At 40.2% G+C, this 21,395-nt stretch overlaps 1 protein-coding gene and 11 non-coding genes across 12 annotated transcripts; 2 read left to right on the top strand and 10 right to left on the bottom strand.

The window, feature by feature from the left end:
- Window positions 1-337: 337 nt before the first annotated feature.
- On the bottom strand, window positions 338-410 carry Trnak-uuu (transfer RNA lysine (anticodon UUU)). Its single transcript has one exon. It is a non-coding gene; the product is annotated as a tRNA-Lys (tRNA).
- A 4,635-nt stretch (window positions 411-5,045) lies between these two features.
- LOC145465837 (uncharacterized) lies at window positions 5,046-6,594 on the bottom strand. Its single transcript, XM_081449592.1, is given in 3 exon segments — window positions 5,046-5,318; window positions 5,761-6,108; window positions 6,110-6,594. Coding segments are annotated over 3 exon segments (693 nt in total). The 5' UTR covers window positions 6,331-6,594; the 3' UTR covers window positions 5,046-5,194.
- A 2,311-nt stretch (window positions 6,595-8,905) lies between these two features.
- On the bottom strand, window positions 8,906-8,978 carry Trnak-uuu (transfer RNA lysine (anticodon UUU)). Its single transcript has one exon. It is a non-coding gene; the product is annotated as a tRNA-Lys (tRNA).
- A 2,130-nt stretch (window positions 8,979-11,108) lies between these two features.
- Window positions 11,109-11,181, bottom strand: Trnak-uuu (transfer RNA lysine (anticodon UUU)). Its single transcript has one exon. It is a non-coding gene; the product is annotated as a tRNA-Lys (tRNA).
- A 2,004-nt stretch (window positions 11,182-13,185) lies between these two features.
- Trnak-uuu (transfer RNA lysine (anticodon UUU)) lies at window positions 13,186-13,258 on the bottom strand. Its single transcript has one exon. It is a non-coding gene; the product is annotated as a tRNA-Lys (tRNA).
- A 787-nt stretch (window positions 13,259-14,045) lies between these two features.
- Trnak-uuu (transfer RNA lysine (anticodon UUU)) lies at window positions 14,046-14,118 on the bottom strand. The gene has a single exon. It is a non-coding gene; the product is annotated as a tRNA-Lys (tRNA).
- A 2,785-nt stretch (window positions 14,119-16,903) lies between these two features.
- Trnak-uuu (transfer RNA lysine (anticodon UUU)) lies at window positions 16,904-16,976 on the bottom strand. Its single transcript has one exon. It is a non-coding gene; the product is annotated as a tRNA-Lys (tRNA).
- A 747-nt stretch (window positions 16,977-17,723) lies between these two features.
- Window positions 17,724-17,809, top strand: Trnam-cau (transfer RNA methionine (anticodon CAU)). The gene is given in 2 exon segments: window positions 17,724-17,760; window positions 17,774-17,809. It is a non-coding gene; the product is annotated as a tRNA-Met (tRNA).
- Window positions 17,810-18,265: 456 nt separating this feature from the next.
- On the bottom strand, window positions 18,266-18,338 carry Trnak-uuu (transfer RNA lysine (anticodon UUU)). Its single transcript has one exon. It is a non-coding gene; the product is annotated as a tRNA-Lys (tRNA).
- Window positions 18,339-19,353: 1,015 nt separating this feature from the next.
- Window positions 19,354-19,439, bottom strand: Trnam-cau (transfer RNA methionine (anticodon CAU)). Its single transcript is given in 2 exon segments — window positions 19,354-19,389; window positions 19,403-19,439. It is a non-coding gene; the product is annotated as a tRNA-Met (tRNA).
- A 614-nt stretch (window positions 19,440-20,053) lies between these two features.
- Trnak-uuu (transfer RNA lysine (anticodon UUU)) lies at window positions 20,054-20,127 on the top strand. The gene has a single exon. It is a non-coding gene; the product is annotated as a tRNA-Lys (tRNA).
- An 840-nt stretch (window positions 20,128-20,967) lies between these two features.
- Window positions 20,968-21,040, bottom strand: Trnak-uuu (transfer RNA lysine (anticodon UUU)). Its single transcript has one exon. It is a non-coding gene; the product is annotated as a tRNA-Lys (tRNA).
- Between the last annotated feature and the right edge of the window lie 355 nt (window positions 21,041-21,395).

A 21,395-nucleotide genomic window follows, 5' to 3' on the forward strand; every position in this document is an offset into this window, starting at 1 on the left:
TTTATATTTCACTAATCTTGTTTTAAAAGCTTCTTCCCAAAGTTAAATTCGTAACAGTCGACCAAATCGTGGTAAGTACTAATTAGTTTTAGAGGGTAGGGATGCACCGTAATAATTCGGTTTAGCGCCCGGGGCAGTAAATCAACAAAGTACTAGAAAACAGCATGTTTTTCGGTAGTAAAGGATTTATGAGGCAAGAGGGGATGATCTACTCGGATGAAGCTAACATCTCAAGTACTGCATAGGACATAGTGCTTTTTACCGTATGGATATAATTTTATACAACTTGCTTCACTTTGTGTTACTTTGTGTCTTGAACAAAGACAAAAAATAAAATCGCCCAATATGGGACTTGAACCCATGACCCTCAGATTAAAAGTCTGATGCTCTACCGACTGAGCTAACCGGGCGGCTCATACAAATGACGAGACAACTGGTGGAACCTTGTTTGATGCGGATCACGTTATTGATATTACCTTGACACGGAAACCCTTATCAGTTGTGGACCTCTGATAGTGATCATACCGAGAATTGCAATAAGCCTTTCCTTAATTCCTCCGCTTTAGCTCCATAACATTGCACCGTTTTGATCTCTGGCTTATCAGATGTAGTTTCGTCAGAAGAAGTTATAAACCCAAACCGACATAAAATGAATTGATGTATGATTGCAAAGATCGTGTTGCAGCTGTGCATCTCTGAAGTGGCTTTGAGAGTCGCTGCGGCTGGCAAAGAAAATTCGTCAGTTAACTGAAAACCCGTTGCATTATCTGCAAGCGCGGTCGGTTCAAAGTCATTTCAATTGACAATAAGCAAAAGCTAGACTCAATTTGGTCCGTGTAATTTGTAATGGAGTGACTGGAATGTTTTTCAGGTTATATGTCTCTCACTGAAACTGTATCACTGGCTGACAACAAAGTACAATCTAAATTGTAAGTCATCTTCTCGCACACATGGGCAAACCACACCGAAGAGCAAGAGGTAAGTGCCAAGATGACCAGCATATTACAACACATTTCCCTGAAAAATCGAGGTTAAAAAGCCCTACTTTTGAATTCAATATTATCTCACTTTGATAGCCAATCAAAGTGCGAGTTCTAATTACTTGTCGCTTGGAGGCTAGGTGTTGTGTTACAACGGTTTGAATTTACAAAGGCTTGTATGGGAACGGAACGGTTTTGCTTTAAAACTAATTTTTCCTTATATTTTGTGAATAAAATCTACTTACCCTGTCGCTGTGTTGTATTCTTGGTTGTTTGCCAGCTCTCCAGGCCGATCTAACGCGATTTCAGTGAGTTTCCGTTGTGTGGGTTTCGCAAGGTGGGTTTCCACTGCTAAAATAAAGACAAGGCCGGACACTCATTTCCGGAGTGCCCGCCGCTCGACTGAAGCGAATAAGTTCCCCTGAACTTTTCAAGTTTCGATCGAAAGGTCGCACATGCGCAATTCATGACATTGTCCCTTGAATTTTATAGCTTTAGTTCTACCTGATTAGAAATTACAGGTAAAGAATAAGAGAAAGTATATTAAAAGCATGTAAACCAAGCTAGGCAGGCGAGAGCCGGAGGAGGGGTACTTTGGGAATTTCTGGGTGGGGATGTGCCGCTGGCACCCTGGAACCCTTAGCCTATACCAGAGCTAGTTCAGCTGAATTTTGCTACCCTATACTAGTGTAAACTCTCCAGATCCCTCCACCTATCGACACTGTTGAGGCTGATTTGCGTAAATTTGAACTTCCCGATTTGATTTTTTCTATTTTTGAGTGGCAATTCCTGGTTTCCTTAGTCTAGATAAAATCTTCAACCAGCTAGTCAGTTTTGTGAAAAATGATACCCTATTCTAGACCCAAACGCTCTGATTTATATGCCCTGTCCTAGAGTAAACTGCTTGAAAACCATACCCTTCACAGCGGCACATACCTATATACCCCATATATGGCAGTGCCCCCCCCGGGGGGAGGGGGGGCAGAGTAATTTTCTTCCACATGTAAATCTCTTTTAGCATAAACTGAAATGGGTCAAAACTTTGCCGTCTTTATTCCAAAACACCGAAGTTTCTTAGAGTATTGTATTATTTTATTTCCTTTTGATATTGCACCATAAGGGGTTCAAGGGGTGTTGAGGAAACTTGACCTGATAACAGTCACTGGCAGCCATTTTGAAATAAGATCTATGACATGACGTATACTATAATTCGAAAAATATTTCAATTTACGTGTTCCAAATAATCTTAATAACCTGAAATGACTCCAGAAGCGACGCACACTGTATATGTGGGGAATTAATGAGATGTAGGCTGTGTAGGTATATGTGGGGGATTAATTAGCTGTAGGCTGTGTAGTATATGTGGGAGATAAATGAGATGTAGGATATGTAGGTATATGTGGGGCATTAATGAGATGCAGGATGTGTAGGTATATGTGGGGGATTAACGAGATGTAGGCTGTGTAGGTATATGTGGGGGATTAATGAGATGTAGGATGTGAAGGTATATGTGGGGAATTAGCGAAATGTAGGCTCTTTAGGAATATGGGGGGGATTAATAATATGTAGGATGGGTAGATATATGTGGGGGATAAATAAGATGTAGGATGTGTAGGTATATGTGGAAGATTGATTAGATGTAGGCTGTGTAGGTATATGTGGGGGATTAATGAGATGCACGATGTGTAGGTATATGTGGGGGATTAATGAGATGTAGGCTGTGTAGGTATATGTGGGGGTTTAATGAGATGTAGGATGTGTAGATATATGTGGGGGATCAATAAGATGTAGGCTGTATAGGATTATGTGGGGGATTAATGAGATGTGGGATGTGTGGGTATATGTAAGGGATTAATGAGATGTAGGATGTGTAGGTATATGTGGGGTTTAACGAGATGTAAGATGTGTAGGTATATGTGGGGGATAAATGAGTTGTAGGATGTGTAGGTATATGTGGGGGTTTCATGAGATGTAGGATGTGTAGCTATATGTGGGGGTTTAACGAGATGTAAGATGTGTAGGTATATGTGGGGGATAAATGAGTTGTAGGATGTGTAGGTATATGTGGGGGATTAATGAGATGTAGGATGTGTAGGTATATGTGGGGGATTACTGAGATGTAGGACGTGTATGTATATGTGGGGGATTAACGAGATGTGGGCTGTGTAGGTATATGTGGGGGATTAATGAGATGTAGGATGTGAAGGTATATGTGGAGAATTAGTGAAATGTAGGCTCTTTAGGAATATATAAATGAGTTGTAGGATGTGGAGGTATATATGGGAGATTAATTAGATGTACACTGTGTAGGTGTATGTCGGGGATAAATGAGATGTAAGTAGGCGTAGGTATATGTGGGAGATTAATAAAATGTAGGATGTGTAGGTATATGTGGGGGATAAACGAGATGTAGGCTGTGTAGGTTTATGAGGGGGAATAATGAAATGCAGGCTTGGAGAGGATATTGGGGGAGTTGAGATAGAATAGTTGATTATATTACTTATATTTGGTGGGGGGGGGGGGCGTTGAAGTAGAATACTTGACTATCTATGCAGGAGGTATTGTTTTAAGAGAGATTAAGTGAGATGAGGAAAGATATGTACATTGCGGTGGAATTAATTGGCCGCCCAACCATCCGGGTGGTGTCGCACTTATAAAGCGAAACAACAAAAGACTTGGATGTGAGCCAATGAGAAAACACTTACGTCACGGTCAAACCGGACAGACGAGTTTCTGACACTGGCTTGATTTGATTATTCAAAATGGCGGACAAACCTTGTAACGTTTTAATATGTTAATTTGCCAAACATTCTTTATATGCACGCTTATGTTCTGTAACGACTATATAATTTATGCTATAAAGTAATATAATATACGCGTTCACCATTTTTATCTTGAGTTACAGTAGTCGGATTAAGCCTTGATTGGCATGGTTCATTGTAAGGTTCTTTCTGCGATCTAATATTACATGTTGCAGCGAAAGGGTAGTTCAAATTCGTCGACAACGTATACCGTCTGCGAATGCCGCGAAAAAAACCTCCGGCGCCTCGCCGCCGAAAGCAACGCAATCTACAATGTTATTCCTCCAGATATCATTGTCACTGCAACATTTAGATTTGATCTGAAGTCAATCAAGTAGCGAGGTCCGCGAGAATTGGAAGCTATGGAAAAAGCAATGTAATTACTACTTGGTTTGGAGCGGAAAAGCCCCGAACATCAACCCATCGAATAATCAAGCACGCGATTGATGACGATGGCCTTTAAGTGTTCAAAACCTTCAGCTGTACTGATCATGAAGAAGAAGATGTAAACGATTGGCGTGTAGTTATTGGTATAAAGATGAAAAGGTACTGATCGGCGAAGTAACGTAAACGAGATAGTTCCAGCAGGAGGGACACACTTCAGTACCGAAACGCTTGACGACTTTATATCTGAGTTATAAAAGAACCTTGACGAGGAGCCGCAATTGTTGTTTACGGCTTTTTACGATACTCTCATCTGCGAGCGATCGTTCTTGGGATGAACATGAGCAAACCACACAAGCAGCCTCTTAGGATCAGAGACTGACCTCCCATGTAAATGGGAGCTTAAGCAATGCCGTCGGCGACGCCAAGGACTATATGCCTAGTAAATATTGAATTTAGTATATTTTACGATTTTGATTTTCGATTCGCGTCAAGATTATTATGCATCGATCTTAATGGAGCTGTCCTGCATATCATTTCAATTCTCAGTGATTCATTTATAATCAATGCAACCGTCGTGGCACACGTTCTCTAGAAAATGCAGAATTTTGGTCATTTCAGATTCCTGTTTTGAAGAGAAGGCAGGATTGGACAAGCGTGAGAAATTTTGAGCTTGAGATTAAACTAAAACTGCGTTATCGATCTGTTTGCTCTTTCATTAGTTTTAAATGCCAGGGTTTAAGTCGCGACTATACATCGATAAGCATTCAATTTACTCTTATCGACACGATTAGTTTATCCTGCTCAAGGGTGATTGTTATAGAGACTTAACTGCATTATATATAGCTTTTATTCTAGTGCTAATAAAAACCTTAAAGAGGTGAATTTTATAATATATTTAACTGACACTCATTTAACTTCTATAAGTTACAAGTTCTGTTCTCAATCTTTGATCATCATTGTCTTTGTTATTCTGTTACTACATGTATTTATGTTTCCATTCTAAATTCATGAAAGTCTATGAAAGGTTCAAGGCCTGTTATAACCCAAGAAGCGAAATGTGACGTAACCATCCCCTTTGTCGCATGCTCCTGTCTCCGCATTTCACGTTTTAGTGGGAACAAACGAACCGCCACCACCTGACATGAAGATACCGTAAATCCTCGAATTAGCGCCCCCTTCAAATAAGCGCCCCTCCTATCGGCCAAAATTTAAAATAACCGCCCCCCCTCCTCGAATAACCGCCCCCCTCCGCTCCCCCCATTTTGTGGACGAGTAATGAGGCAGCAAAGGATGTATACGGGTTTCGTCGTGTGGTATCAGATTTGTGCATTGTTTCAGTTTATGAACACGTAAAGTTTGGAAAAAAGTACAAGTACTAACGGTGCCGCGATTTAAAGTTTAGGATTAGGTTTTTATGTCGATAAAAAGCTTATGTTTTTGTTTACGCGCAAATGATTTATTAAAAAAATGATCATGTCAGGTCACGATTTGGAAAAAAATAAACAAGCGCCCCCCCCCCTCGATTAAGCGCCCCCCGTCTTCTCTTAAATTTGAAATTAGGGCCCCGAGCGCTAATTCGAGGATTTACGGTATCTGCAAAGCTTCCGTTAACACTTCCACCACAGTATCCTCCCCCTCCCCCTGGTACATAAATAGATGATGCTCCACCTCCACCAAACCCGCCATTGCAACAGTCACGATAATCTTGAGATCCGCCTCTTCCACCCTTTAGAAATGATTGCGCTGCCGTTTCATTGCACTGCATGATTGCCTGGCTGTGATTGAAGCATTCACCATCACCACTGAATCTTGCGCCAGTGTATCCTTCAACTAATTCCCACCAAACTCGTGGTTCAACACAAATCAACCGGCCGCACTGTCCAACGGTGCCAAGCATCAATCCTTTAGCTTCACTCGCTTGTCCTGGTCCGCCGTCTCTTATATTGCTCCCCTCCACTTCCGCCAGCAATACTGAGGGGGATACTGTTGGAAGGAAAAAACACAAATGATCCCCTATCGCCACCACTTCTGTATTGCGGAGGACGTTCAGCACCTCGCTGGCCCACCAACACAATAAGTTTGGTTCCCTCCTTAACATGGAATGTACCGTTTATCCTCACCCCTTTACCCCCGTATGATCCACCGCCTGTGGCACCGCACATGTCAACGTAGTAGTAGCCAGTTAAGGGTGCACTCCACTCTTGCAGACCATTTGTCACGTTTATATTTCAAGGGAGGAGCCTTTGTACTCTGCATTTGAAGTTGGACCTTCCTTGCCAGTAGTGTTAAGTGTAGTGAAGTAAAACTCAAGTTCTGAAAAACAAAATGGCGCGTGTGTATGGATTATTGTATAACCTCGCAGATCCCAAAAATCTCACAAACTCACTACTGCGACAAATTCACCTTTATCAACTTCAAGTTGATCAATAGCTAAGTGTTTCACTTCAACGGTTTCGCTTTATTGATGAAAAATAAATGCTTTTTATTGAGAAAACTGGTCTTGTTTTCACAGCTAATTACCAAGTGGCGGAAATGGAACCATGCTAAATTTTTAATCAACTGTGTTGTTATTGATTTGCGTTATTAAATCAATACTTGTCCTCAGATAAAACACCATTAGGAAAATAAAAACTTTTTGTTAAATCTGTAATGACCCGTGTTGTGAGGTTTTTAGCCATTCATTGACAAAGCGACAACCTTTCGTCTACAATTCAAACAGAAATAATCGTCAAATGTACCTTGGCCTAGTTAAATTCCTTTATTCGAGTATTTTCATTTAAAAAAGGTTGCTGAAATGGTGTAAATTTTTAACGGAATGACCGTGCTTATAGCACTAGAGCCCCAAGTACTTCGTTAATTTGAGAGTTACTGCCATTTCTGCATTTTGCGGCCATTCCTACCCATGTGACACAATGCGTTTCTTCGGCTTGTGTCTCAGTGAAGCTCAAGTTGAACACGGCGCGCGTTTGCGAAAACAAAAAAGAAACTGAAACACAACTCTTTTGAGTCTACCTACATGGGTGAATTATTATATGGAGGGGCCCCGGCAATAATTTTAGTTTTAGGTTCTTACCCGTTTTTAATCCACATTCTTCTCCAGTCCACAGTAGTTTGCATGAACATGAAAACGTGTCTTTCTTCTCGTCAAACAAACAAGAACCACCATTGAGGCATCCAGTCATGAGGCAGCTCTAATATCAAACAAAGAAACAAAGAAACAAACAAACTATAAAGCAGGCACAGGAGGGTGTAATTTGTAATGGGGTGAATGAAATGTTTTCCAGCTTATACGACTTTCATTAAAACTGTATTAGCTTGTATTTACCGCCTGACAACAAAGTACAACCTAAATTGAAAGGCATCTGCTCGCAAACATGGGCAAACCACGCTCAAGAGCAAGGGGTAAGTGCCAAGATGACCGGTATATTACAACACATTTCCTTGCAGAATCGAGGCTGAAAAACCGTACTTTGAATTCAAAATTCCACGCTAAATATCTCGCTTTGATAGCCGATCAAAGTGCGGCTTCTAATCACTTGTCACCAATGAACACAGTTACTAACTGTGCCAATGAAGACCATGCTAAGTTTCAAGACAAACCTTTCAGGTGCCTCGTTAGCACAGTAGGCAGCGCGTCAGTCTCATAATCTGAATTACAAAATTTGAAGGTCGTGAGTTCGATCCTCACAAGGGGCAGACATTTGAGAATTCTCTCCATTTTATTGCAATCTTTTTTCTCTTTCGATTATCTGAGTTAAAGTGTAAACAGGGAATTTCTTTTCTTACGATCATTATGTCTTAATTTTGAAATAGTATTATAATATAGAGAGGACCCTGCGCACGCTCTGATTGGTCAAAAACCCATGTTTTATCAGAGTATAAAACATAGAAAAAGCGTATTTTATGTTTTTCGCCGCATTGCCTGCGGCTCGTGTTTTTTACATTTCCCTCGTGTTCTCAAATGTCCGTTGTGTTTTATCACAGTGTATTATACGGCTTAGGTTTCTTTATTTGTTAATTAAATAGACTATTCTGCTGAGCCCTCCTTGATTTTTGATTGAGTCTGTTTTTATTCAGGTTATTTATATTCTAAAAATCTTTTCTTAAAACTTTTTCTCAAAGTTAATTTCGTAACAGTCGACCAAATCTTGGTAAGTACTAATTGGTTTTAGAGGCTAAGGATGCACCGTACTAATTCGATTTAGCGTCCGGGACGCTAAATCAACAAAATACCAGAAAACGGCATGGTTTTAGGTAGTAAAGACTTTATGAGGCAAGAGAGAAAGATCTATGATGAGGCTAATACCTCAAGTAAAACAGAGGACATACCGCTATTTTTACTGAGTGGATATGACCCTTTATTATATGGCTAGCTCCGTGAGCGGACAATATGAATTAAATCCTGCGCTGTGATAGGCTACCCGAGCTGGCAAGATGGAGCTATCTTACCCGCTCGGGACTAGCCGCTGTGTCCCGCAGGAAAAATTTCCCCGAAAGCCATGAAATAAATGTTTTATTCATCATGCAAGCTTGTTCGGTCAAGATGGCTGGATATTGGCCTGGTTCTTTTTTTGCGTGTTTATGGACCTCGACTCCGTCTCGGTCCATAAACACACAAAAAAAGAACTTGAACAATATCCAGCCATCTTGACCTCACACTTGGTCAATAGCCTATTAATACACCTTGCCTCACTTTGTGTTGCATTGTGCCTTGAACAAAAAACAAAAAATTAAAATCGCCCAATATGGGACTTGAACCCATGACCCTCAGATTAAAAGTCTGATGCTCTACCGACTGAGCTAACCGGGCGGCTCATACAAACGACCTGACAAATGATGGAATTTTGTCTTGAAACCAGTGCACATTAATGATATTATCGTGACTCTAAAAACCGTATCAGTTATGGACCTCTAATTCTGGTGATATCGAGAATTGCAGTCGGCCTCCATTCCTCTTTGGCTCCATAACATTGCACAGTTTTGAGCTCGGGCTTATCAGATGGGGTTTTTTAGAGAAGAAGCGGTGTAAATCCAAACCGAAATAAGTAAATGAATTGATGTATGATTGCAAACGTCGCGTTATAGTTGAGCGTCTCTGAAGTGGCTTTAAGAGTCGCTGGCATAGAAAATTCCTCAGTTCACTGAAAAGCTTTACATTATCTTCACGCGCGGTCAATCAAAGCCATTTCAATTGACAATTAACAAAAACTAGACCCAATTCACTCCCTGTACTTTGTAATGGAGTGACGGGTCTGTATTCTAGGTTAAACGGCTCTCAATGAAACTGCATCACCGGCTGACAGCAAAGGACAACCTACTTGGTGTAAGTCAACTACTTGGTGTAAGTCATCTTCTTGCACACACGGGCAAACCACGTCCAAGAGCAAGAGGTAAGTGCTTAGATGACCGGTATATTACAACACATTTCCCAGCAGAATCGAGGGTAAAATCCGTACTTTGACTTCAAAATTCCACACTAAATATCTCACTCACCAGTCAAAGTGCGAGTTCTAATTACTCCTCGCTGATGAAGACCATGCTACGTTCCAGAGGAAACCCTTCAAGTACCTCGTTAGCACAGTAGGCAGCGCGTCAGTCTCATAATCTGAATTAGAAATCTGACCTTTTGAGTTCGATCCTCAAACGGGGCAGACTTTTAAGAACTTTCTCTCTTTTATTGAAATCTTCTTTCTCTTTCGATTATCTCAACTGAAGGAAACAAGAAATATCTTTCAAACGATCATTACGTTTTAATTTTCAAATGGTATCAAAAAGACTTTTCCATTGAGCCCTCCTTGATTCTTGAATGAGTCTCCTGGTATTCAGGTTCTTTTCACTGTATTTGAGGCCTCGATACGTTTGACGGACTGATAACAGAATTGGAAACAATTATGAGCAATACTCGTCTTTTTTTATTAAAATGTATTCTGATTTTTAACCATAAACTTTCATTTATGGTCCTTTATAAATATATTTTAATTTCAGTCTAACTCAGAAATGTTGTTTTTGATACTTATATTCCAACAATCTTTTTAAAACTTGTTCTCAAAGTTAATTTCATGACAGTCGATCAAATCGTGGTAAGTCCTCATTAGTTTTACAGGCTAGGAATGCACCGTAACAATTCCATTTAGTCCCAAGGGCACTAAATGAACAAAGTACTAGAAAACGACAAGTTCTTTTTGATGCTTGAAGCTCTATGAGGCAAGAGAGGATAATCTATCCGGATGAGGCATAAAAGATAGAATTATAGCGGAGCTCCGGCGGCGCGAAGGGCCGTCAAGCGGAGCCCCATACTCATGTAGGAAAGAAAAAGAAACCTATGAGTTGATTTTGTCATGGTTATAATGGCTAGCTCGTGGGCGCGTACGCACGACGGTGACGACGGCGACGCAGTTGCCCAACATGGCGGCCATACTCCAAATAATAGGTTGACAGACATGCAGCCTTGGTTTACCGTGCACTTCCTTGATATTGGACATCCATGTTATGATCAATTGACACCTGTCAAAACAAGGTATCCGCTGATCAGTATCTCGTGACCATGTCGCGGGCTCAACTTTACAGCTCCTCGAGGTCACGTGTTTTTTTTAAGTTGACCGCTGCCCAAGTGCTGGTTATCCATTGGATCGCAGGCTCATATTAGGTTAACTTGTTGGAAACAGGGCAGGATTGCTCGGAAGCCGGTTAACGCTAACCCGGGATTAAAAGTTAACCAAATTAGAACTTTTTCTTCTATACAAATGTTTTTTGCTGTTTTGTTTTGTGTATAGGGTGATTATTAAAACTCAAAACGGAAGGCCAAACGATATACAGAAAAATTCACCGCAAAGTTACAAAACTAAAATCAAAATTCTACCTTTTTCTGGGTTAGCTTAATCGGGCTTTGGACAACCCGGCCTAGGAGCTACGCTTTTAGCCTGGCCTAGATCTATATATTCGCCCAGTATGGGACTTGAATCCATGACCTTCAGATTAAAAGTCTGATGCTCTACCGACTGAGCTGACCGGGCGGCTCATACAAATGACGAGACAAAAGATGGAACTTTGTCTTGATGCGGTGCACATTATTAGTATTATCGTGAAACTAAAAACAGTACCAGTTGTGGACTTCTAAATGCTCGCTAATACCGAAAAATGCAGTTGACCTCCATTCCCCTCTGGCTCCATATCGATCCATAACATTTCACTGTTCTGGCTCATTAGATGCAGTTTTTTAAAAGGAAAACCAAAATCTAAACCGAGATAAAATCAATTTGTTCCGTTCAATTTACAACGGAGTGACTGAAATGTTTTTCAGGTTATACGACTTTCACTGGAACTGTGTCACTGGCTGACAGCAAAGTCAGGTAACCTAATTGTAAGTCATCTCTTGCATCTCATTAATCCCCAACATATACCTACACATCCTACATATCATTAATCCCTTTCATATACCTATACATCCTACATCTCATTAATCCCCCACATATACCTACACATCCTACATCTCATTAATCCCCCACATATACCTACACATCCTACATCTCATTAATCCCCCACATTTACCTACACACCCTACATCTCATTAATCCCCCACATATACCTATACAGCCCGCATCTCATTAATCCCCCACATATACCTAAAGATCCTACATCTCATTAGTCCTCTATATATACCAACACAGCTTACATCTCAAAATGTGAATACCAAATGTCATAGATATCGAAGATATCGCTGCTATTCCTGATATCTGGCAAGTTTCTTCACTCCCCCTGGAACCCCTAATCGGGCAAATTATCAAAAGGAAATGAAATAATAAAATCCATTAAGAAACGTCAGTGTTGTTTTTGGATTATTTAAAGAGGCCAAATTTTGACCCATTTCAGTTAAGCTAAAAGTGGAAAAGGAAATTACTCTGGCCTGCCTAGCTTGGTTTACATGTTTTTAATATACTATATTTGCCTGTAATTTCCAATCAAGTAGGAAAAAAGTTTTAAAATCAAAGGGGAATTCAAAATGGCGTCCCTAGTGGAGTTAGTTTTGGCGTCACTAGTGGAGTCAGTGGTGGTGTGTCGACAAAGGGAATTTGACTGCGATGAAAAGCCCTTGCTATTACGAAACACAGGAGCAGAGCTGTCATAATGGGATAATTTAGAAGGAAAAATGTTTCGTTGTTGTTTTGCTTTTGCAACATAGGCTGTCTGAAATGTTTTCCAGGTTATACGACTCTCCCTGAAACCAAGATATCATAATCTCTCTCTGAAACTGTATCACCGGCTCAGTATGTAAGTACATCATACTTGTTGAAAGTAATCTCCTCGCACACATGGGCAGCCCACGCCTAAGAGCAAGAGGTAAGTGCCAAGATGACCGGTATATTAAACAAAACATATCCCTGCAGAGTCGAGGCTAATAGCCGTACTTTGGATTCATGGCTGTCGAAAGTTCGAGTTCTAATTAATTACTTGTCGCTAATGATGATCATGCTAAGTTTCAAAGGTTGTTTTCCAGGTGCCTCGTTAGCGCAGTAGGCAGCGCGTCAGTCTCATAATCCGAATTAGAAATCTGAGGGTCGCGAGTTCGATCCTCACACGGGGCAGTCTTTTCAGTTTTTTTCTCTTTATCGAAATCTCCTCTTTTGTTTTTTTTAAAGGAAACGAGGAATATCTTTTAAACGATCCTTTATGTCTTAATTTTAAAATAGTGTTATATAGACTTTTCCATTTAGCTCTTCTTGATTCTTGATACTGGTATTCAGGGTTTTTTCATTGCGTTGGGGCTGGATGATAACAGAAGTGGAAACAAATTATAGACTTGATACTCATCTTTTTCATTCAAATATATTCTGATTTTTAACTAAAAACTTTCATTAATAAACAGGTTGAACTTCAATCGAACTAAGATATGTTCTTTTTGATATTTAAATTCGTAACAGTCGATCAAATCGGGGCAAGTTCTAATTAGTTTTACAGGGCGTGCACCGTAGCAAGAGACTATGATAAGAAAAATTAAGAAAACAAACAAACAATAAAATCGCCCAATATGGGACTTGAACCCATGACCCTCAGATTAAAAGTCTGATGCTCTACCGACTGAGCTAACCGGGCGGCTCACACAAATCAGGAGACAAATGACGAGACAAATGATGGCGTGAACTTGATCTTGATGTGGTGCACAGTATTGATGAAACTAAAAACCGTTTCAGTTGTAGAGAGAATTGCAGTTGGCCTCCATTCCTCTTTGGCTCCATAACATTGCACTGTTTTGAGCTCTGGCTTATCAGAAGCAGGTTTTTAAAAGAATAACCTGTAAATCCAAACCGACATATCTGATGAATTAATGTATGATCGCAAAGGTCACGTTACAGCTGCGCTTTTGAGAATTCTCGCCCTTTTATCGCAATATTTTTTCTCTCTCAATTATCTCAATTAAAGTATGAACAGGGAATATATTTTTTTTACGATTATTATCTCTCAATTTTAAAGACATTAACTAGACTTTTCCATTGAGCTCTCCTTGATTCTTGATTGAGTTTACTAGTATTCAAGTTATTTATATTCCAACAATCTTGTTTTGAAAACGTCTTCTCAAAGTTAATTTCGTAACAGTCGACAAAATCGCGGTTAGTACAAATTAGTTTACAGGCTAGGGATGCACAGTAATAATTCGATTTGGCGCTCGGGACGCTAAATCAACAAAGTACTAGAAAACGGCATGTTGTTTGGTAGTAAAGGCTGTAAAGGCATTATGAGGCAAGAGAAGAAGACCTATGATGAGGCTAACATCTCAAGTATTGCATAGGAAATAGTGCTTTTTTACTGTATGGGTATGATTTCATACACCTTGCCTCACTTTGTGTTGCATTGTGTCTTGAACAAAGACAAAAAATAGAATCGCCCAATATGGGACTTGAACCCATGACCCTCAGATTAAAAGTCTGATGCTCTACCGACTGAGCTAACCGGGCGGCTCATACCAAATGACGTTGCAAATAGTGGAACTTTGTCGTGATACTAGTGCATATTATTGATATTATCGTGACACTAACACCTGTATCAGTTGTGGACCTCTAATTCTGATCATACCGAGAATTGCAGTCGGCCTCCATTCGTATTTGGCTCCATGCACCATTTTGAGCTCGGGCTTACCAGATGCAGTTTTTTAAAGAAGAAGTTTTAAATCCAAACCGACATGAAATGAATTGATGTATGATTACAAAGGTCAAGTTGAAGGCTGCGCCCCCCTAAAGCGGCTTTGAGAGTCGCTGGCAAAGAAAGTTCCTCAGTTAATTGAATAGCTTTGCAGTTTTCTACACGCCAGTATCAGTTCAAAGCCATTTCAATTGACAACGCGCAAAAACAAGAGTCAATTTGCTCCGTGTAATTTGTAATGGAGTGACTAAAATGTTTTCCAGGTTATACGACTCTCATTAGAGAGGTTAAGCATGACGTTAACGGCAGACGGGAAACGGCAAAGATAACTTCTGATTTTGAGTTCTTTTCTTCTAATCCGTAAATAAAGCACACAAAATTGGAATAATGTCTCTTACTATTCATCGCAAATACCAATAACTTCCTGTCCATTGAACCACTATCACCGGCTGACAACAAAGTAAAACATACTTGTTGAAAGGCGTATCCTGTACATATGGGAAAGGCCACGCCCAAGAGCAGGAGGTAAGTGCCAAGATGACCGGTACATTACAACATATTTCCCAGCAGAATGGAGGGGTGTAAAAGCCGTACTTTGAATTCAAAATTCCACTCTAAATATGTAACTTTGATAGGAGATCAAAGTGCGAGCTCTAATTACTTGTCGCTAATGAAGACCATGCTAAGTATCAGAGCAAACCTTTTAGCTGCCTCGTTAGCGCAGTAGGCAGCGTGTCAGTGTCATAATCTGAATTAAGAATGTGAAAGTCGTGGGTTCGATCCTCACACGGGGCAGACTATGTACTTATTGACTGAGTGGGAGGGCCGGACGGGAAAATATTTGGCTCGAGGTCAGGACGTACCGACGTCGCTGCGCTCGGTCCGTACGTTCTGACCGAGAGCCAAATATTTTTCCGTCCGGCCCGACCTTACTCAGTCAATAAGCATTTTATCATATGACCACTTGTGTTGAAAATTTTGAAACTTCTGTTTGAACCTAAATAGGACGCGATTACATAAGATCAGACGGCCGCGCGCGGAACAACTACAATAAAAACTTGTCAGTTATTTCTTCGCGTCGAACAAGAAACTCACAAGTCATCGAAAAACACGACTCATTTTCTCATGTAAAGTCCACAATTACAATTTACGCTAAAAAGCCAACAGAAAGTTGACATAAAGCTGTCAACAATATGTCAAAACCATCAAAAACTTAGCGAGGGACAAACGCTCGCTTCACGCTTCACTGAAATTGTTCACAAATCTTCTTCATCTTGGATTTTCTTGTACAAGGGAGAACCAGCAACTCAATATTAATGACGCCGATGTTGGGTCTCGCAAACAGTGCCTGGGTCTACTGACTTTGCCGGCTTTGCTGTGTAGCGGAAATTACACCATTAAACACAAGCGAGTTTTATTATCTGGATGAACTGTACGGTAATGAAATTGTGTTCGTACTCAGTTTTGTCTCTTCAAAGAACACTGAAGTAGAAACTGCAGAGCAATTTATCCTACTGTACACAAGGTATGTTTGTCATTTCTCTGGTTTAACCAACTTCTCCCAGAAACTCTGGAAACTCGAAGAAAACATTTAACTGATTTAAGCTTATATCGTACTTTGTTTTCTTCGCGTTGCTGGTTTTCTTGCTTTTGACGCACGATGAATTCTTTGATGCATTCCACTGAAAGAAGTTTCGCCTCAAGACTGTTTGCTTATTCCAAAGGTTAACTGTCGGACAGTTCATCCAGAAAAGTTGTTTTCTTGAACGCCTAAGGTTTACTTGTTGTTGGCTTCTGAGGAAGTTGTGAACTTCTTCGTTTGCGATGAGTGTTGACTTTCTTTCAAAGCTTTCGGAGTAGTTCTGCATCGGATAGGTCGCCTGGATAGTAGAATTCACTCTCAGAATGTTAACTTTCATCACTCATCTTGAAGAGAACAAACTTTTGCAGCAAAAAAAGTTGTTTTTGCCATTAACTCCCATCGATTTTGCTAAACGCGTTTCTAGTAGGGCCGCACATATTTCTAGTAGGGCCGTACGGGTTTTTCTGGCCCTATCACTTCGACGCGTACGGCCCTCATACGGGACCTTTTTTCTTATGGTTTTCCAAGGAAATTGCGCGCGGGGCCGTACGGGTCATATGATAATTTTGATTATTTCTCTTTCATCGGAATCTTTGCTCTTTCTCGTTTATTTTTATGAAAGAAAACAAGTAATAATCTCGTTTAACTATCACTATAACTTAAAATAGTATTAAATAGACTTTTCCATTGAGCCCTCCTTGATTCTTGATTGAGTCTACTGGTATTCAGGTACTGGTTTTTAGTCTCACCCTTTTCCAGAAGGTTGTAACCCTCACCAACATTTCATTTGTGATACCACGAGCCAAACGGCCAAATTTCATAGCGCAAGTGAAATACTATGATATGATACATTTCAAAGAAAATTGAAGCCCAGCAAACGGCACACATATTTGGGAGTGAAGACTTTATGAGACTAACACCTCAAGAACAGTAGAGGACAGAGTGCCATTTTTAACGAGTGGATATGACTTTATAGACCTTGCCTCACTTTGTACAGAAAACAAAAAAATTAGAATTATCGCCCAATATAGGACTTGAACCTTTGACTCTCAGATTAAAGGTCTGATGCTCTACCAACTGAGCTAACCGGGCGGCTCATACAAATGAGGTGACTAATGATGGAACTTTGTCTTGATGCGGTGTACATTATTGATATTATCGTGACACTAACACCTGTATCAGTTGTGGACTTCACATTCTGATCATACCGAGAATTCCAGTTGGTCTCAGTTCCTATTTGGCTCCATGCACCATTTTGAGCTCGCGCTTATTAGATGCAGTTTTTTAAAGAAGAAGTTGTGACTCCAAACCAACATAAAATGAATTGATGTATGACTGCAAAGATCACGTTAAAGGCTGCGCTCCCCTGAAGCGGTTCTGAGGGTCGCTGGCAAAGAAAGTTCCTCAGTTAACTGAATAGCTTTGCAGTTTTCTACACGCTTATCAGTTGAAAGCCATTTCAATTGACAATACGCAAAAACAAGAGTCAATTTGCTCCGTGTAATTTGTAATGGAGTGACTAAAATGTTTTCCAGGTTATACGATTCTCATTGAACCTCTATCATATCACCGGCTGACAACAAAGTAAAACATACTTGTTGTAAGGCGTCTCCCCGCACACATGGAAAGGCCACGCCCAGGAGCAAGAGGGAACTGTCAAGATGACCGGTACATTACAACATATTTCCCAGCAGAATCGAAGGGTGTAAAAGCCGTACTTTGAATTCAAAATTCCACTCTAAATATTTCGCTTTGATAGCCAATCAACGTGCAAGTTCTAATTATTTGTCGTTAATGAAGAGCTAGACCATGCTAAGTTTAAGAGCAATACCTACAGGTGCCTCGTTAGCGCAGTAGGCAGCGCGTCAGTCTCATAATCTGAATAAGAAATCTGAAGGTCGTGAGTTCGATCCTCACACGGGGCAGACTTTTTATCTTTCATCAAAATCTTTGCTCTTTCTCGCTTATTTTTATCAAAGAAAACAAGGCATAATGTCGTTTAACTATCATTATGACTTAAAATAGTATTAAACAGACTTTTCCATTGAGCCCTCCTTGATTCTTGATTGAGTCCACTGGTATACAGGTACTGGTTTTCAGTCTCAGCCTTTTCCAGAAGGTTGCAACCCTCACCAACATTTCATTTGTAATACCAAGAGCCAAATGCCCGAATTTCATAGCGCAATTAAAATATTACGATATGATACATCACAAAGGAATATTGTAGCCCAGCAAACGGTATACATATTTGGTAGTAAAGACTTAATGAGACTAACACCTCAAGAACAGCAGATCTGAGGACAGAGTGCCATTTTTACTGAGTGGACATGACTTTATAGACCTTGCATCACTTTGCACAGAAAACAAAAAATATAATTAATCACCCAACATGGGAGTTGAACCCATGAACCTCAGATTAAAAGTCTGATGCTCTACCGACTGAGCTAACTGGGCGGCTCTTACAAATGACGTGACAAAAGATGGAACTTTGTCTTGATGGGGGGCACCGTATTCAGATTATCGTGACTCTAAAAACCGTATTAGTTGTCTCGGACTTCTAATTGCTCGCTAATACCAAAAAATGCAAGCAGTTCGCTTCCATTCCTCCCTCGCTCCATATCGATCCATAGCATTGCACCCTTATTAATTCCCCACATATACCTATACGGCCAACATCTCATTAATTCCCCACATATACCTACACAGCCTACATCTCGTTAACCCCCAACATACACCTACATAGCCTGCCTGCATCTTATCAATCCCCCACATATGCCTGCATATCCGACATCTCATTAATCCCCTACATATACCTACATAGCTCATGCTATTTTGATAAAACAGAGCAAGAGAGCTGTCATAAAGGGATAATTTGGAAGGAAAAATATTTCGTTGCAGTTTTGCTTCAGGCCATTTTAGTATGATTAGTGGCCGAATGTCAGCCAGCCCTGGCTGGATACGGTGCTTCGACACTGCAAATGGCCGAGTCTTGGCCAGTTGAGGTACTCAGTGAATCTTTATCTCATCATCATTGTCGAATCTGTATTCACTTAGCTTTTAATTAACTGACGTATTGAAAGTAGAATTCTGTGGAGATATCATTAGAGAAAAGAATTGGAAAACACCATGTGGTTTGAGACGGTTAACAGCCAATTTGACGCTTATTACAATGAAATATGACATGATTTTTTTTAGCTATTTATCGCATGGTAGCCTGAAAATCGTCACGTACTACGAGATTTGCATTCACTTAGCTTCCAATTGGTGCATTAACTTTAGAAATCTGTTGAGATGTTCTGGTGAAAATTATTTACATGACACGTTAGCATTCAGTTGTGAATATAAAAGATATATGGCTCGTGATGCACGTCAATCTTGGGAACATTTTCTGAAATGCTTGAAACCCTTTGGCATGCCTGCAGCCTCTATAGAAAAGGTTTCAATAAAAGGGAGAAAATTCTAAAAAATGTGCCCCGTGTGAGGATCGAACTCACGACCTTCAGATTTCTAATTCAGATTATGAGACTGACGCGCTGCCTACTGCGCTAACGAGGCACCTGTTGGGTTTAGGCTGGAATTTACAGGTAGCATGGTATTCATTTAGCGACAAGTAATTAGAACTCTCACTTTGATGGCTAATAAGGCAAGATATTTAGCGTGGAATTTTGAGTTCAAAGCACCGCTCTTATACCCTTTGATTCTACTAGGAAATGCTTTGTAATATACTGGTCATCTTGGCACTTACTTCTTGCTCTTGGGCGTGGTTTGCCCGTGTTTGCGAGGATACGACTTACTATTTAGGTTGTACTTTGTTGTCAGCCAGTAACTGAATACAGTTTCAGTGAGAGTCGTATAACCTGAAAAACATTCCAGTCACTCCGTTGCAAGTTACACGGAGTAAATTGCAAACAAACATCAATTCATTTTTTTTTTTCATCAATTCATAACTTTTCCTTTCAATAAACTGCATCTAATAAGCCAGAGTTCAAAACGGTGCATTGTTATGGATCGATATGGAACCAGAGGGGAATGGAGGCCAACTGCATTTTTTGGTATTAGCGAGTATTTAGAAGTCCACAACTGGTACTGTTTTTAGTTTCACGATAATATTAGTACTGTGCACCGCATCAAGACAAAGTTCCATCATTTGTCTCGTTATATGTATGAGCCGCCCGGTTAGCTCAGTCGGTAGAGAATCAGACTTTTAATCTGAGGGTCATGGGTTCAAGTCCCATATTGGCGATTCTATGTTTTGTTTTTTGTTCAAGACACAATGCAACACAAAGTGAGGCAAGGTGTATAAAATCATATTCACTCAATAAAAAAAACACTATTTTTTATGCAGTACTTGAGGCGTTAGCCTCATCATAGATCATCCTCTCTCACCTCATAAAGCCTTTGCTACCAAACAACATGCCGTTTTCTAGTACTTTGTCGATTTTTCGCTCCGGGCTCTAACTCGAATTATTACGGTGCATCCCTAGGCTGTAAAACTAATTAGTACTTACCACGATTTGGTCAACCGTTAGGAAATTAACTTTGAAAAGAAGTTTTTAAAACAAGATTGCTGGAATATAAATAACCTGAATACCAGTAGACTCAATCAAGAATTAGAAAAGTCTATTTAATACCATTTTAAAATTAAGACATAATGATCGTTTAAAAAATATTCTTTGTTTCCCTTATTTAGGAAAAAATCAAAAGTCTGCCCCGTGTGAGGATCAAACTCACAACTTTCAGATTTCTAAATTAGATTATAAGACTGACGCGCTGAAACTTAGCATGGTCTTCATTAGCGACAAGTAATTAGAACTCGCACTTTGATTGGATATCTGACCAAAGCAAGATATTTAGCATGGAATTTCGAATTCAAAGGAAGGTTTTTATATCCTTCTACTCTTCTAGGAAATGTGGTGGAATATACCGGTCATCTTGGGACTACATTCTTGCTCTTGAGCGTGGGCTGCGAGGAGACGTATATTTGGGGAATTAATGAGATTTAGGATGTGTAGGATATGACCTTTTACACCTGTCCTCACTTTGTGTTCCTTTATGCCTTGAACAAAAAGATAGACAATAAAATCGCCCAATATGGGACTTGAACCCATGACCCTCAGATTAAAAGTCTGATGCTCTACCGACTGAGCTAATCGGGCGGCTCATACAAATGACGTGACAAGTGATGGAACTTTGTCGTGATACCAGTGCACATTATTGATATTATCGTGACTCTAAAAACCGTATCAGTTGTGGACCTCTAATTCTGGTCATATCGAGAATTGCAGTCGGCCTCCATTCCTCTTTGGCTCCATAACATTGCACCGTTCTGAGCTCTGGCTTATCAGCTGAAGTTTTTTTAAGTAGAACTTATAAATCGAAACCGACATAAAATGAACTGACGTATGTTTGCAAAGGTCACGTAGCTGCGCATCCCTAAAGTGGCTTTGACAGCCCCTGGCAAAGAAAATTCCTCCTTTGCATTTTCTTCACGCGCGGTCATTTCAAAGTCAT

This window comes from Orbicella franksi, chromosome 13 (genome assembly GCF_964199315.1).
Source record: "Orbicella franksi chromosome 13, jaOrbFran1.1, whole genome shotgun sequence".
NCBI classification, from domain to species: Eukaryota; Metazoa; Cnidaria; class Anthozoa; order Scleractinia; family Merulinidae; genus Orbicella; species Orbicella franksi.